The sequence below is a fragment of the Coregonus clupeaformis genome, unplaced genomic scaffold, assembly GCF_020615455.1.
Source record: "Coregonus clupeaformis isolate EN_2021a unplaced genomic scaffold, ASM2061545v1 scaf2618, whole genome shotgun sequence".
In the NCBI taxonomy this organism is placed as follows: Eukaryota; Metazoa; Chordata; class Actinopteri; order Salmoniformes; family Salmonidae; genus Coregonus; species Coregonus clupeaformis.
Window position 1 is genome coordinate 50,466 of NW_025536072.1, and position 14,556 is coordinate 65,021.

Here is a 14,556-nt window from a genome sequence, read left to right on the forward strand (position 1 = left end):
TCCCCCAATCAGGCCTTTATGGTAGAGTGGCCAGGCGGAAGCCACTCCTCAGCAAAAGGCACATGACAGCCAGCTTGGAGTTTGCCAAAAGGCACCTAAAGGACTCTCAGACCATGAGAAACAAGATTCTCTGGTCTGATGAAGCCAAGATTGAACTCTTTGGCCTGAAAGCCAAGCATCACGTCTGAAGGAAACCTGGCACCATCCCTACAGTGAAGCATGGTGGTGGCAGTATCATGCTGTGGGCTTGTTTTTCAGCAGCAGGGACTGGGAGACTAGTCAGGATCAACCCTAAGCACACAGCCATGACAACGCAGGAGTGGCTTCATGACAAGTATTTGAATGTCCTTTACTTATGTAAATGTGATATTTCCGTTTTTTATATTTTATAAATTTGCAAACATTTATATAAACCTGTTTTTGCTTTGTCATCATGTGCTATTCTGTGTAGATTGATGAAAAATAAGGCTGTAACGTAGCAGAATGTGGTTAAAAGTCAAGGGGTCTGAATACTTTCCGATGCACTGTATTTATAGCTTTTCTATTTTTCAGTTCTTTGTCTCTCTTTCTGTTAAGGACAAGACAGACCAACATGAACGTGTGCACAGCAGGTGTCCGTCCTATCGCCTCTGACCACAGAACACGGGCCTTTATTTTCTATTAATTTCCCGATGATTCAATATGTTATTCGTCGAAACCCAGCACGTAATCTACTGTACACAGCCAATGTTCGTGTTGGTCTGTCTTGTCCTTTAGAAGTTCCTTAATTTTTTGTAAAACAAAAGCTCAGGAAACAGCAGCCAGTCTTTTAGATATCTTCTCTGTAGGTGTTGACCCCTGCATTTGCCTTGTTGACTGGGGTCTCTATTGCAGGTCAGATTTGGCCCAAAGTCTTTTCTTTTTTTTACATCAGACCGTCGTCCTCAGTATTCTTCTTTGATAGTCATTTGTAGGGACGGAGACACTAGGCAACCACTGCTGCTGGTCACCATGGCAACATTGCCGGGTGGAGTAGATGTTGTTGTGGACGCTGCCTGAGGCTGTTGAATCTTCTTCTTGTTCACTTTCCTTTCTTTGGCACGTCGATTCTGAAACCAGATTTTCACCTGTGGAATAAACAAAAGATTGGAGATAAGTGCTCTGTGGCTGGTAGAGAGAGAGAGAGAGAGAGAGAGAGAGAGAGAGAGAGAGAGAGAGAGAGAGAGAGAGAGAGAGAGAGAGAGAGAGAGAGAGAGAGAGAGAGAGAGAGAGAGAGAGAGAGAGAGAGAGAGAGAGAGAGAGAGAGAGAGAGAGAGAGAGAGAGAGAGGGAGAGAGAGAGAGACAGACACACAGAGAGACTCCCTGCCCCATGGTGTTGTGTCTGACCTGTCGTTCTGAGAGGCAGAGAGAGGTGGCCAGCTCTGCTTTCCTCCTGATGGTGATGTAGCGGCTGTAGTGGAACTCCTTCTCCAGCTCCAACCGCTGGTGATCTGTGTACACCACCCGGTACTTGTCTTTCGTTCGTGTCTTACCACCTGCAACAGAGTTACAGTATAGTCATCAGTCAACTTTCAAATTGTGTGCGTAATGTAGAGATTAGAAAAAACTACTTCTGTGTTTATTTTAACTTTAACAGACGTTATGTTAATAGAATTTCTACCCTGTCCGTATTGTTTGCCATTCAAACTAGCTGAACAGACAATTTGCATAAGATTGAGATGTGATTCTCAGTAGGGCTTCGCCTGCGTTGGTCACGATGGGAGGACGACTGGGCTGCTGCTACAGTCAGATTTCACATCAACTTACATGCCGTAAATAACCGATATTAGAGGAGTAGATAAAGATGAGACAGATGTGAAAATGTGGTTTCTGCTTCATTTCACACATGAAACCTCTCACTAAAACACACACAGATAAACTAGCAAAGCCCTGGGATCAGTTAGTCTTTTTAATTAGGTACCAGAAATCAAAAGTCACTTCGTTCTGTCCATAGTGAATGAGGGACCTAAGTGCAGCAACCAAGTTGAAAATGAAAATGTGTGAGCTGAGAGGGGGAGGGGCCTGCCTGTAAAGGTGCCAGGCCAGGCCTGATGACCAGAGAGTTACCATTAGGCTGTTGAAACACAGAACACACCCTCCTGCTCCCATCGACCCCTAAATGATTCTCTTCACCTCCTGATTCATAATAACTACCTCTTCTCTGATGACCGTTGTTTTCTAATTACCATGTTGACACAGGCGGACCACTCCCAAACAGACGGCGTCTGAGGTGCATGTCTACGGGGGTATTGACCCATACAATCTCCATGCTGCGTTAATGAAACACTGTACTGATTGGAGTGGTTCCCATCACCAGCGACAACACGGTTTGCGTCACGAGGCATCCAAGGTGCAAACTGAGACTGTACATAAACATTTAATCTGAATGGCAGGTGACAAAGCATCCTAAAAAAACTGTAGAGGACCCGGAAATATTAAACAGTCAGACAATAGTCTCCCTTGCTGGAACTAGCAACAAAAATACCAACAGCATTCCAGAACCCATGATGTGAATCCAAACGTGAAAAGTTTAAAAAGTGGCAATATTGACTTTGTATAAGTAGAGAATGCGTTTGACACACAATCTGTAGCGCTGCACTTGTGTAATGATGTCCCTGATGGCTGCTAAGATAAATGGTTTAGCGGTGGAGGTTAATGAGACGTTCATGAGAATGAATGGTTGGCTGACTGATATGATAAAGGGACATGGCTCTTGTCTAGAGTTAATCGCTAACATGGACCATAAAACTCCCCGTCTGGGACAACCAGATAATCACATGAACTGGAATGACAAATTTGGGTTAAAAATGTATTTTTTAACCAGCCGGGCCCATTAGGTGCAGTGAACTGGACATTTATGGCAGACCCAAGTCTGTGCTCATGCTTCCTCTGTTAATCATAAGTGGTCCCAGGCACTGACAACAACTTGATTTCTGATAGGTGTTCTATACAGAGAGAAAAGCTTTATACAGTGCATTCGGAAAGAATTCAGACCCCTTGACTTTTTCCACATTTTGTTACGTTGCAGCCTTATTCTAAAATTGATTCAATAAAACTTTTCCCTCATCAATCTACATACAATATCCCATAATGACAAAGGTTTTTAGAATTTTTTTGCAAATATATAAAAAATACATTTAAAAAAATACTTTATTTACATATGTATTCAGACACTTTGCTATGAGACTCAAAAGTGAGCTCAGGTGCATCCTGTTTCCATTGATCATCCTTGAGATGTTTCTACAACTTGATTGGAGTCCAACTGTGATAAATTAAATGGATAGGACATGATTTGGAAAGGCACACACCTGTCTATATAAGGTTCCACAGTTGACAGTGCATGTCATAGCAAAAACAAAGCCATGAGGTTGAAGGAATTGCCCGTAGAGGTCCGAGACAGGATTGTGTCGAGGCACAAATCTGGGAAGGTTACCATAACATTTCTGCAGCATTGAAGGTCCCCAAGAACACAGTGGCCTCCATCATTCTTAAATGGAAGAAGTTTGGAACCACCAAGACTCTTCCTAGAGCTGGCCGCCCGGCCAAACTGAACGTTCGGGGGAGGTGACCAAGACCCAATGGTCACTCTGACAGAGCTCCAGAATTCCTCTGTGGAGATGGGAGAACCTTCCAGAAGGACAACCATCTCTGCAGCACTCCCCCAATCAGGCCTTTATGGTAGAGTGGCCAGACAGAAGCCACTCATCAGTAAAAGGCACATGACAGCCCGCTTGGAGTTTGCCAAAAGGCACCTAAAGGACTCTCAGACCATGAGAAACAAGATTCTCTGGTCTGATGAAACCAAGATTGAACTCTTTGGTCTGAATGCCAAGCGTCACGTCTGGAGGAAACCTGGCACCATCCCTACGGTGATGCATGGTGGTGGCAGCATCATGCTGTGAGGATGTTTTTCAGCGGCAGGGACTGGGAGACTAGTCAGGATCGCCGGAAAGATTAACGGAGCAAAGTACAGAGAGATCCTTGATGAAAACCTGTTCCAGAGCGCTCAGGACCTCAGACTGGGGCGAAGGTTCACCTTCCAACAGGACAATGACCCTAAGCACACAGCCAAGACAACGCAGGAGTGGCTTCGGGACAAGTCTCTGAATGTCCTTGAGTGGCCCAGCCAGAGCCTGGACTTGAACCCAATCGAACATCTCTGGAGAGACCTGAAAATAGCTGTGCAGCGACGCTCCCCATCTAACCTGACAGAGCTTGAGAGGATCTTCAGAGAAGAATGGGAGAAACTTCCCAAATACAGGTGTGCCAAGCTTGTAGTATCATACCCAAGAAGACTCAAAGCTGTAATAGCTGCCAAAGGTGCTTCAACAAAGTACTGAGTAAAGGGTCTGGATACTTATGTAAATGTTATATTTTCATTTTTTATTTTTTATAAATTTGCTAACATTTCTAAAAACCTGTTTTTGCTTTAACATTATGGGGTATTGTGTGTCGATTGATGACGTAAAAAAATATTTAATCAATTTTAGAATAAGGCTGTAACGTAACAAAATGTGGAAAAAGTCAAGGGGTCTGCATACTTTTCGAATGCACTGTATAGCCATCTCACTCTGTGGCACTAGGCTGGCCAGTTTGGTCTACGATTCACATGGCTTCAAACTACATGCTTGCAAATTCAGTACCAGTTATTTAGCGATCATCGGTGAGGCCTGAAGGGGCTTGTGTGTAGGCTCATGTGAAATAGGCCTGCTTGCTTGAACTGATGACATACTTATGTCCAAAATGTCAATCAAAACAAGATGCTGGGACATGTGTAGGCATATTGAGGATCTCAGGTAGAGGCCTTAGAGCATGTGTCAAACTCATTCCATGGAAGGCCAAGTACCTGCGGGTTTTCGCTCCTCCCTTGTACTTGATTCATTCATTAAGATCACTGATTAGTAAGGGACTCCCCTCCCCTCCCCTGGTTGTCTAGGTCTTAATTGAAAGGAAAAAATAAAAACCAGCAGACACTAGGCCAACGAGGTCCAGAGCCTGCTGGTTTTCTGTTCTACCTGATAATGAATTGCACACACCTGGTGTCCCAGGTCTAAATCAGTCCCTGATTAGAGGAGAACAATAAAAAATGCAGTGGAACTGGTATAGATTACAAGATGGCATAGCAGTGTGGTCGTGAATTGTGTTGTGTCCTCGTGTTGCGGCTGTTTTTTTTTCTCGTATATATTTATCTATCTCACTTCCCATCCTTTAACCAAATATACTTTCCTGCAATCCGCCTAACCCAATGTGGAACCTACAGCTGAAACTAGCCAGCTAGCCAGCTAACTAGCTACTTGCTATTAGCCACCGTTAGCGGTCTTCACCACTGTCCGTGGTCTGCACTACCTACCAGCCAGCTCTAGCCTGGACAATTATCGGTCTGCACAGCGTGCTATCGACCCAGAGCATATCGGATTTTGTGCCAGAATCACTGAATCACTGGAACTTAACACCGGATCATCGCAACTAGCTAGCTGCAACCGAATGGCTGATGTTGGCTAATTCACCACTGTCCCGATGCACCAGTTAGCCTTGAGCTAGCCTCGAGCCAGGCCCATCTCCCGGCTATCTACCTCTCTGTCAACCGGACGGGACCTCCTAGTGTCGACACGAAGCCCCGCCGATCCATCACGACTGGTCTGCCGACTTAATGGTCTGATGTGGTTTCAACAGGCTTCCCGTTGTGACGACCACGAAGATCCATCTGATAGCCCCGGCCCGCTAGCATGCGCAATCAACAGCCATGCCTCCTGCTCGCCTGTGCTGTAGCAGCCTACAAACTGCTCCCGGACTTAGCTATTGCTTTTCACTGGACCTTATGATCACTCAGCTACAGAGCTGATGCCTGCTGGACTGTTCCTTTACACGGTACCCTATCCTGTTTATCTGTTTAGCCTCAGCCCAAACTTTTGTCGCCATTGCCAGTTGTTGTCTTAGCCCTCGAATAACACCTGTGATTGCTTTATGCCTCTCTCCCATGTCAATATGCCCAGCCTATTGCTGTTTGGGCTAGTTCTTATTGTACTATTTCACTGTAGAACCTCCAGTCCCGCTCAACCAGCCTCAGAGAGCTCCTTTGTCCCACCCCCCATACACGCGGAGACCGGCTCAGTCGATACCTCCAGGGATGCTACCTCTTTCAGCGTTACCCAATGCTTAGGTGTACCTCCACTGTACTCATATCCTTCCATATCCTTGTCTGTACATAATGCCCTGAATCTATTCTACAACGTCCTAGAGGACCAGTTCTTAAAGCCTTTAGCCGTATCCTTATTCTATTCCTCCTCTGTTCCTCTGGTGATGTAGAGGTTAACCCAGGCCCTGTAGCCCCCAGTATCACTCCTACTCCCCAGGCGCTATCATTTGTTGACTTCTGTAACCGTAAAAGCCTTGGATTCTTGCATGTCAACATCAGAAGCCACCTCCCCAAGTTTGAGTTATTCACTGTGTTAGCACACTCTGCCAACCCTGATGTTCTAGCAGTGTCTGAATCCTGGCTTAGGAAGGCCACCAAAAATTCAGTTATTTCCATCCCGAATTACAACATTTTCCGTCTAGATAGAACTGCCAAAGGGGGCGGAGTTGCAATCTACTGTAGAGATAGCCTGCAGAGCTCTATCATACTATCCAGGTCTGTGCCCAAACAGTTTGAGCTTCTACTTTAAAAAATCCACCTTTCCAGAAATAAGTCTCTCACTGTTGCCGCTTGCTACAGACCCCCCTCAGCCCCCAGTTGTGCCCTGGACACCATATGTGAATTGCTTGCCCCCCATCTATCCTCAGAGTTCGTACTGCTTGGTGACCTAAACTAGGATATGCTTAACACCCCGGCCATCCTACTATCTAAACTAGATGCCCTCAATCTCACACAAATTATCAAGGAACCTACCAGGTACAACCCTAAATCCGTAAACATGGGCACCCTCAAAGATATCATCCTGACTAATTTACCCTCTAAATACACCTCCGCTGTCTTCAACCAGGATCTCAGCAATCACTGCCTCATTGCCTGCGTCCGTAATGGGTCCGCGGTCAAACAACCACCCCTCATCACTGTCAAACGCTCCCTAAAACACTTCAGCGAGCAGGCCTTTCTAATTGACCTGGCCTGGGTATCCTGGATGGATATTGACCTCATTCCGTCAGTAGAGGATGCCTGGATGTTCTTCAAAAGTGCTTTCCTCTCCATCTTAAATAAGCATGCCCCATTCAAAAAATGCAGAACTAAGAACAGATATAGCCCCTGGTTCACCCCAGACTTGACTGCCCTTGACCAGCACAAAAACATCCTGTGGCGTACTGCATTAGCATTGAACAGCCCCCGTGATATGCAACTTTTCAGGGAAGTCAGGAACCAATATACATAATCAGTTAGGAAAGCAAAGGCTAGCTTTTTCAAACAGAACGTTTTTGGACACTGTAAAGTCCATGGAGAATAAGAGCACCTCCTCCCAGCTACCCACTGCACTGAGGCTAGGAAACACTGTCACCACCGATAAATCTACGATAATCGAGAATTTCAATAAGCATTTTGCTACGGCTGGCCATGCTTTCCACCTGGCTACCCCTACCCCGGCCACCAGCTCTGCACCCTCCGCTGCAACTTGCCCAAAATCTGGACCCCTACAGATCAGCTGGGCTAGACAATCTGGACCCTTTCTTTCTAAAATTAGCCGCAGAAATTGTCGCAACCCCTATTGCTAGCCTGTTCAACCTCTCTATCGTATCGTCTGAGATCCCCAGAGATTGGAAAGCTGCCGCGGTCATCCCCCTCTTCAAAGGGGGTGACACTCTAAATCTAAACTGTTACAGACCTATATCCGTCCTGCCCTGCCTTATTTGAAAGTATTTGAAAGCCAAGTTAATAAACAAATCACCAACCATTTAGAATCCCACTGTACCTTCTCCGCTATGCAATCTGGTTTTTCGAGCTGGTCATGGGTGCACCTCAGCCACGCTCAAGGTCCTAAACGATATAATAACCGCGATCGATAAAAGACAGTACTGTGCAGCCGTCTTTATCGACCTGGCCAAGGCTTTTGACTCTGTCCATCACTGCATTCTTATTGGCGGACTAAATAGCCTTGGTTTCTCAAATGACTGCCTCGCCTGGTTCACCAACTACTTCTCAAATCGGAGGGCCTGTTGTCTGGACCTCTGGCAGTCTCAATGGGGATGCCACAGGGTTCAATTCTCGGGCCGACTCTATTCTCTGTGTATATCAATGATGTCGCTCTTGCTGCTGGTGACTCTCAGATCCAGCTCTATGCAGACGACACCATTTTGTATACATCTGGCCCTTCGTTGGACACTGTGTTAACAAACCTCCAAATGAGCTTCAATGCCGTACAACACTACTTCCGTTGCCTCCAACTGCTCTTAAACGCTAATAAAACTAAATGCATGCTCTTCAATCGAATGCTGCTTGCACCCGCCCGCCCGACTAGAATCACTACTCTCGGCGGGTCTGAATATGTGGACAACTACAAATACCTAGGTGTCTGGTTAGACCGTAAACTCTCCTTCCAGACTCACATTAAGCATCTCCAATCCAAAGTGAAATCTAGAATCGGCTTCCTGTTTCGCAACAAAGCCTCCTTCACTCATGCTGCTAAACATGCCCTCGGTAAACTGACTATCCTACCGATCCTTGACTTCGGTGATGTCATTTACAAAATAGCTTCCAACACTCTACTCAGCAAATTGGATGTAGTCTATCACAGTGCCATCCGTTTTGTCACCAAAGCCCCATATACTACCCACCATTGTGACCTGTACGCTCTCGTTGGCTGGCCCTCACTACATATTCGTCGCCAAACCCACTGGCTCCAGGTCATCAATAAATCTCTTCTAGGCAAATCCCTGCCTTATCTTAGCTCATTGGTCACCATAGCAACACCCACCCGTAGTATGCGCTCCAACAGGTATATCTCACTGGTCATCCCCAAAGCCAACACCTCCTTTGGCCGCCATTCCTTCCAGTTCTCTGCTGCATATGACTGGAACGAACTGCAAAAATCTCTGAAGCTGTAGACACTTATCTCCCTCACTATCTTTAAGCATCACTTGTCAGAGCAGCTTACCGATCACTGCACCTGTACACAGCCCATCTGTAATTAGCCCACCCAACTACCTCATCCCCATATTGTTATTTACATTGTTATTTATTTTGCTCATTTGCACCCCAGTATCTCTATTTGCACATCATCTTCTGCACATCTATCACTCCAGTGTTAATACTAAATTGTAATTATTTTGCAATATGGCCTATTTATTGCCTTACCTCCATAACTTACTACATTTGCACACACTGTATATATATTTTCTATTGTGTTATTGACTGTATGTTTTGTTTATTCCATATGTAACTCTGTGTTTGTTGTTTTTATCGCACTGCTTTGCTTTATCTTGGCCAGGTCGCAGTTGTAAAAGAGAACTTGTTCTCAACTGGCTTACCTGGTTAAATAAAGGTGAAATAAACAAATAAAAATAAATAGATAAAATAAAAAGTGGTCCAGAGTTGAGTTTGAGGGCCATAGAGGATCGAACTCAAATACAGGCATATACAGTAAGTGAGTTAATAAATCTGTAGGAACAGTACACCAATGTGCTTCCATGCCCATTCAACTCAATTCAGTAAAATATGTATATATTTTTTTAATGTTATGTGATATGATGTCAATGCCTGACGTATTATATCAGCAGGCCATTATGACGCATAAGGTCTAGTGGAGGACAAGCGTTAACCAAGCGAGCGACATCAAAGTAATTGACAACAAGAACTCCTGCCTAGAGACATAATGGCTAACAAAGAATTACAACATAGCAAACAATTCTAGAGCCCTACGACATACAAGAAGACAACCAACCGCATAATTTGCATTACAAGATCTTCAAACCCCAGACGGTTTCTTTCATCTGATCACTTCCAGGTTAAGCCGTCTCAGCAGACTAGAGAATTCTTAATGATATTATGAAAAAATCTTGTAACATTATGAAATCTGTCGTAGGGAAAACGAGGGATTGCTCACATAATAGGAGGAGCATAACATAATTGTGAAGCCTATAGGCTACACCAGACAAAATCAAAGATTAATTCGACGATGATCATGAATATGGTAATAAAGTAATTGATATAGCCTAGACTATATTATGCATGTTATAGGCTATACTAGCCTACTCCTTTTTACTGCATGATGATAGGCAATTATAATCTTAAGGATAATCATTTAGCACGTATTGCAATGCAATTAAAGTACATACCCTGGTTTACCATCAACTTGTAAATACATTACATAGGCAATATTATAACCATAAAACTCACGAGATAATACCACTAATTTATGACGGCATGCGAGGTGTGATTCATGACTTCACAAAAGAACAGTGAGCACGAGAGGACCAAATATGCTGATGACCGCGCAAGATAAAGTGTATGTCAGTAATGATATCACATGACAATATGCAACGTCAAATACTTTGATGGGATTGAACAAATACTAACGAATGAATCAGCTATGAACATCCAAGCGACGGCCAGGTAACCTGGTATTCCATCTTTCTGAGTTGAAACATGAATTCGTCTCTGAATTCAGTGAACAGGTGCACGCATTTGCAAGCCCAGTTGTTCTGGTTGAGCTTTTTCTTCTCACTACGGTGCGTACAGTATTTCAGTATCTGTGGTTTCAGAAAGAAAATGGACCAAAGACACTGAATTTGACCCATTATATTTCTTATAAGTGTCTGCTTTGCTACAAGTAAATTAAATTAAATTTATTTTGTATGATTTAGTCTTTATTTTCTATGGTCTTGTGGACAACAAAATGATACATTCCTTGATTACAAAAATTTATGAAACACCTCCTCAGGTAACCTACCTGAATTTGCCGGTGGTGCGCTCCGCCTCATCCAATCATAAGGGTTTCTGCGCTGAGAAATGGGAGAAAGCTGACCTACAGATGAGTTGACAGACAACGGGAGAAGCCCGGGTTGTGGGACTGGAGCGAACTCTGGGTGGCTATAGCCAATTGGTCCCGGATTAGATGTGGACGGTCCTGTCCCTGGCCCATAGGGCGACCAGTCTTCCCGGGTCGGCGGTGCGTAAGCGGGGTTCCAGGCCGCCGTCTGGCTGTGGTGAGGGTCATTGTTAATCCCAGGAATTTGGTGGTATCCGCTGAAATCCGAATACTGCGGAGGTGCGGGAACAAAGTTCTGATGGTTCAAGTTTAGGCTGGGATGTCGCACTGAATTTGGGTACATGCTGGTGTCTTTCTCCAAAAGATAACTCACGTACATCTTTCCGAATGGAAACTCCTGCGCATAGTGTGCGTCCAGCGCCTTGCTCCTGCCTCCTCTACCCCGGGTTTCTGTTTAACCAAAGACCTCCTCCACCTGGCTGGTCCACTTATACTCTTTAACTTCTTGTTTGCTAGACACGCTGCCAGTTAAGAGTTGTTGTGCTGACGTCAACATTTTATAGCCCTCATCTCCCTCCCTCGCCTTATCCCATCAGGGTGAATTTGCATTAGAGAAGGCCCTGCATTTCAAAGGCAGCCGAGCACCAGCATCAAAGCCGTCCCGGGCGTCTAGAAGAATGCTACAAATCGCACAGGAGAAACTAACATGAGTTCATGTTGATTTTCTCAACGGGAGAACCTGCTACTGCAGTGTCCGCATAACGCCCAAATATGCCTTGTGGAATAAAATGGGGAAGGGTCGAGGAACGTGGTAGAGAGCCCTTGAGTGGCCATGGCCTTTTTCAAATGAACAGATAGCATAAACGCATGTTGTGCATATACATGTGCCCTAATAAATCCATATTAAATGTAATACTACCCTCTTAAAAATAACTATATTTCCTTAGATACATTATGTATTGTGCTCTTCAAAATTGCTCATGCCTATAATTGTTTTGTGTGATATAATCTTTGTAATATTAGGCCTATATATTTATCTTTATTTCATGAGTTGGCCTATATTTTACTCTCCCACTGGAGCTTAAAATATTTCAAGTGACCTTAAATTTAAACTTATTTGTATGATTATATAAAATGGAATAGGCCTGCTTCTTTGGGGTAAAGAAATCTAGGCCTTTTCTTTCTGTGCTGGGCTGAAACAGACAGCGCGGCTCCACGGCTGTATTGAGGGGAATTTCAAACAGATCTCTGAGGTGATATGTCCGTCTAGTATCATGCCCACCTTTTCACAACATTCCCTGTAAAGCCCCAATCTGCGAGGGTGTTGGCTGGGGGTTCTAAACCAGGAGGAAGTGGCCCGTGGAATATTTCGAATTTTAATACAACTCATTGCCCTCTCGATGCCCTCAGTTTATGTCTCTCTGCTGTTAGTCACCCATCCTTCTCTTGTGCTTTAGAAATAGAATTGAACCAGTCGGGTGAAGAAACATGCAGGTTTTAGCAAGGTTTCATGAGGGTCACACAATTAACATAGACTAATAATGGAACAGTAGTCACTTTAATAATGTTGACATATTTTGCATTACTCATCTCATATGTATATACTGTATTCTATACTATTCTACTGTATCTTAGTCTATGCCGCTCTGACATTGCTCATCAAAATATGTATATATTCTTAATTCCATTCCTTTACTATAGATTAGTGTGTATTGTTGTGAATGTGTTGGATATTACTTGTTAGACATTACTGCACTGTTGGAGCTAGAAACACAAGCATTTCGGTACACCCGCAATAACATCTGCTAAACACGGGAATGTGACCAATAACATTTGATTTGACGTTGTGTCTAATTTCGATACCATTGAAATACATTGAATTTAAAAAGAAATAAGACTTCATAGCCAAATCACACGATCAAATCATACAGTTGATTTTGTAGCCTAAACTTCGAATAATTAAAGAGAACATTAAATGGTCCATGCAGGTCATTGTAACTGATTCAGACCTTACTGTTCAAGTTGTTAAAATAATTACTAACGAAATAGAACATAATATTTCAAGTTTTCTTTACATTTTCGATTGTTTATTTAGATCTAGAATTAAGTTTGTATAGTCCGTTTCATTGAGTTGTCTGCTATTACAAAATATAATACTAAATGTATTTAAGTAAGAAAGTTTTTAGCTAAATTACTCAAAACATGTAATTAACTATAGCTATTTATAAATTAGCTATTTATTAAAAAACATAATTTATGATTGATGAAGGAGATTCCAGGTATTATTTCATATGTCACTTTAATTTCTATCCTACTGTAAGACAGATTTTTATAAAAACAGCTTCAAAGGGTATAAACATTACAAACCAGAATAATTATATCATCAAATAATTAGAATGATAACAATATAGTAATAATTAATTAATTCAATGTATTTCAGTTCAGGTGACAGTTTTTAGCATTCTGTCAGTATCAAAAGAAGTAGGCCTACCTACCTTTTATGTAATTCAATATAATATAATGTAGGCTATTTATATCACACTTTATGGCAGTTTAACATCCAGCACTAGTAATTCGAAACAGTTTCACCAGTTTGGACCAGTTAATGTTCTAATAATAATCTGACAATAATCAGTATATGAACAGTGGGAGCACTCTGATAAAGCATTGGTGGGGGCAGAGTATAGTATAGTGTACTATATTATATTATATTATATTATATTATATTATATTATATTATAGTATAGTGTAGTATATTACAGTATAGGATAGTATATTATAGTATAATGTAGTATATTATAGTATGTTATAGTAGTGTAGTATAGTATAGTATAGTGTATTATAGTGTAGTATAGTGTAGTATAGTGTAGTATAATGTAGTATATTATAGTAGTGTAGTATATTATAGTATAGTATATTATAGTATAGGATAGTATATTATAATATAAAGTAGTATATTATAGTATATTATAGTAGTGTTGTATATTATAGTATAGTGTAGTATATTATAGTATAATGTAGTATATTATAGTATATTATAGTATAGAGAAGTATATTGTAGTATAGTATATTATAGTATATTGTAGTATAGTATATTATAGGATAGGATAGTATATTATAGTATAAAGTAGTATATTATAGTATATTATAGTAGTGTTGTATATTATAGTATAGTGTAGTATATTATAGTATAATGTAGTATATTATAGTATATTATAGTGTAGTGTAGTATATTATAGTGTAGTGTAGTATATTATAGTATATTATGTGTAGCATTATATATTATAGTATAATGTCGTATATTATAGTATAGTATATTATAGTACATTATAGTATAGTATAGTATAGTATAGTATATTATATTATATTATAGTGTAGTATATTATAGTATATTATATATAGTATAGTGCTACAGAGACTTTGAGCTCCCCTGTGTCTCACAGCAGCAGTCTACTGTTCCCTTCTCTCTCCCTGCTCTTTTTCACCTAAGTAGCCATCTGGGAGCCCTGTGTTCTGTGTGGGCTAGTGCTGTGTTCACCTGAGCTGTGTGAGAAGGAGGACTGTGCTATGCTGGGTTCCTCAACCAGACTTGAAAGTGTTAGGTCACACTTCACAACTAGG

At 42.1% G+C, this 14,556-nt stretch overlaps 1 protein-coding gene across 1 annotated transcript; it reads right to left on the reverse strand.

The window, feature by feature from the left end:
* Positions 1-909: 909 nt before the first annotated feature.
* On the reverse strand, positions 910-11,415 carry LOC121541260 (homeobox protein CDX-1-like). Its single transcript, XM_041850243.2, has 3 exons — positions 10,897-11,415; positions 1,367-1,515; positions 910-1,106 (listed from the first exon to the last, which is right to left on the reverse strand). Exons 1-3 carry the CDS (start codon positions 11,312-11,314, stop codon positions 924-926), a joined length of 750 nt encoding a protein of 249 aa, XP_041706177.2. The 5' UTR covers positions 11,315-11,415; the 3' UTR covers positions 910-923.
* Positions 11,416-14,556: the final 3,141 nt, after the last annotated feature.

Coding starts and splice junctions, on each gene's coding strand:
- LOC121541260 (XM_041850243.2), bottom strand. CDS start 11,314: ATGTACGTGAGTTATCTTTTGGAGAAAGACACCAGCATGTACCCAAAT. Junction 1,516..10,896: donor CGCACCACCGGCAAATTCAG/GTAGGTTACCTG, acceptor ACTCTGTTGCAG/GTGGTAAGACACGAACGAAA. Junction 1,107..1,366: donor TCTGCCTCTCAGAACGACAG/GTCAGACACAAC, acceptor TTTATTCCACAG/GTGAAAATCTGGTTTCAGAA.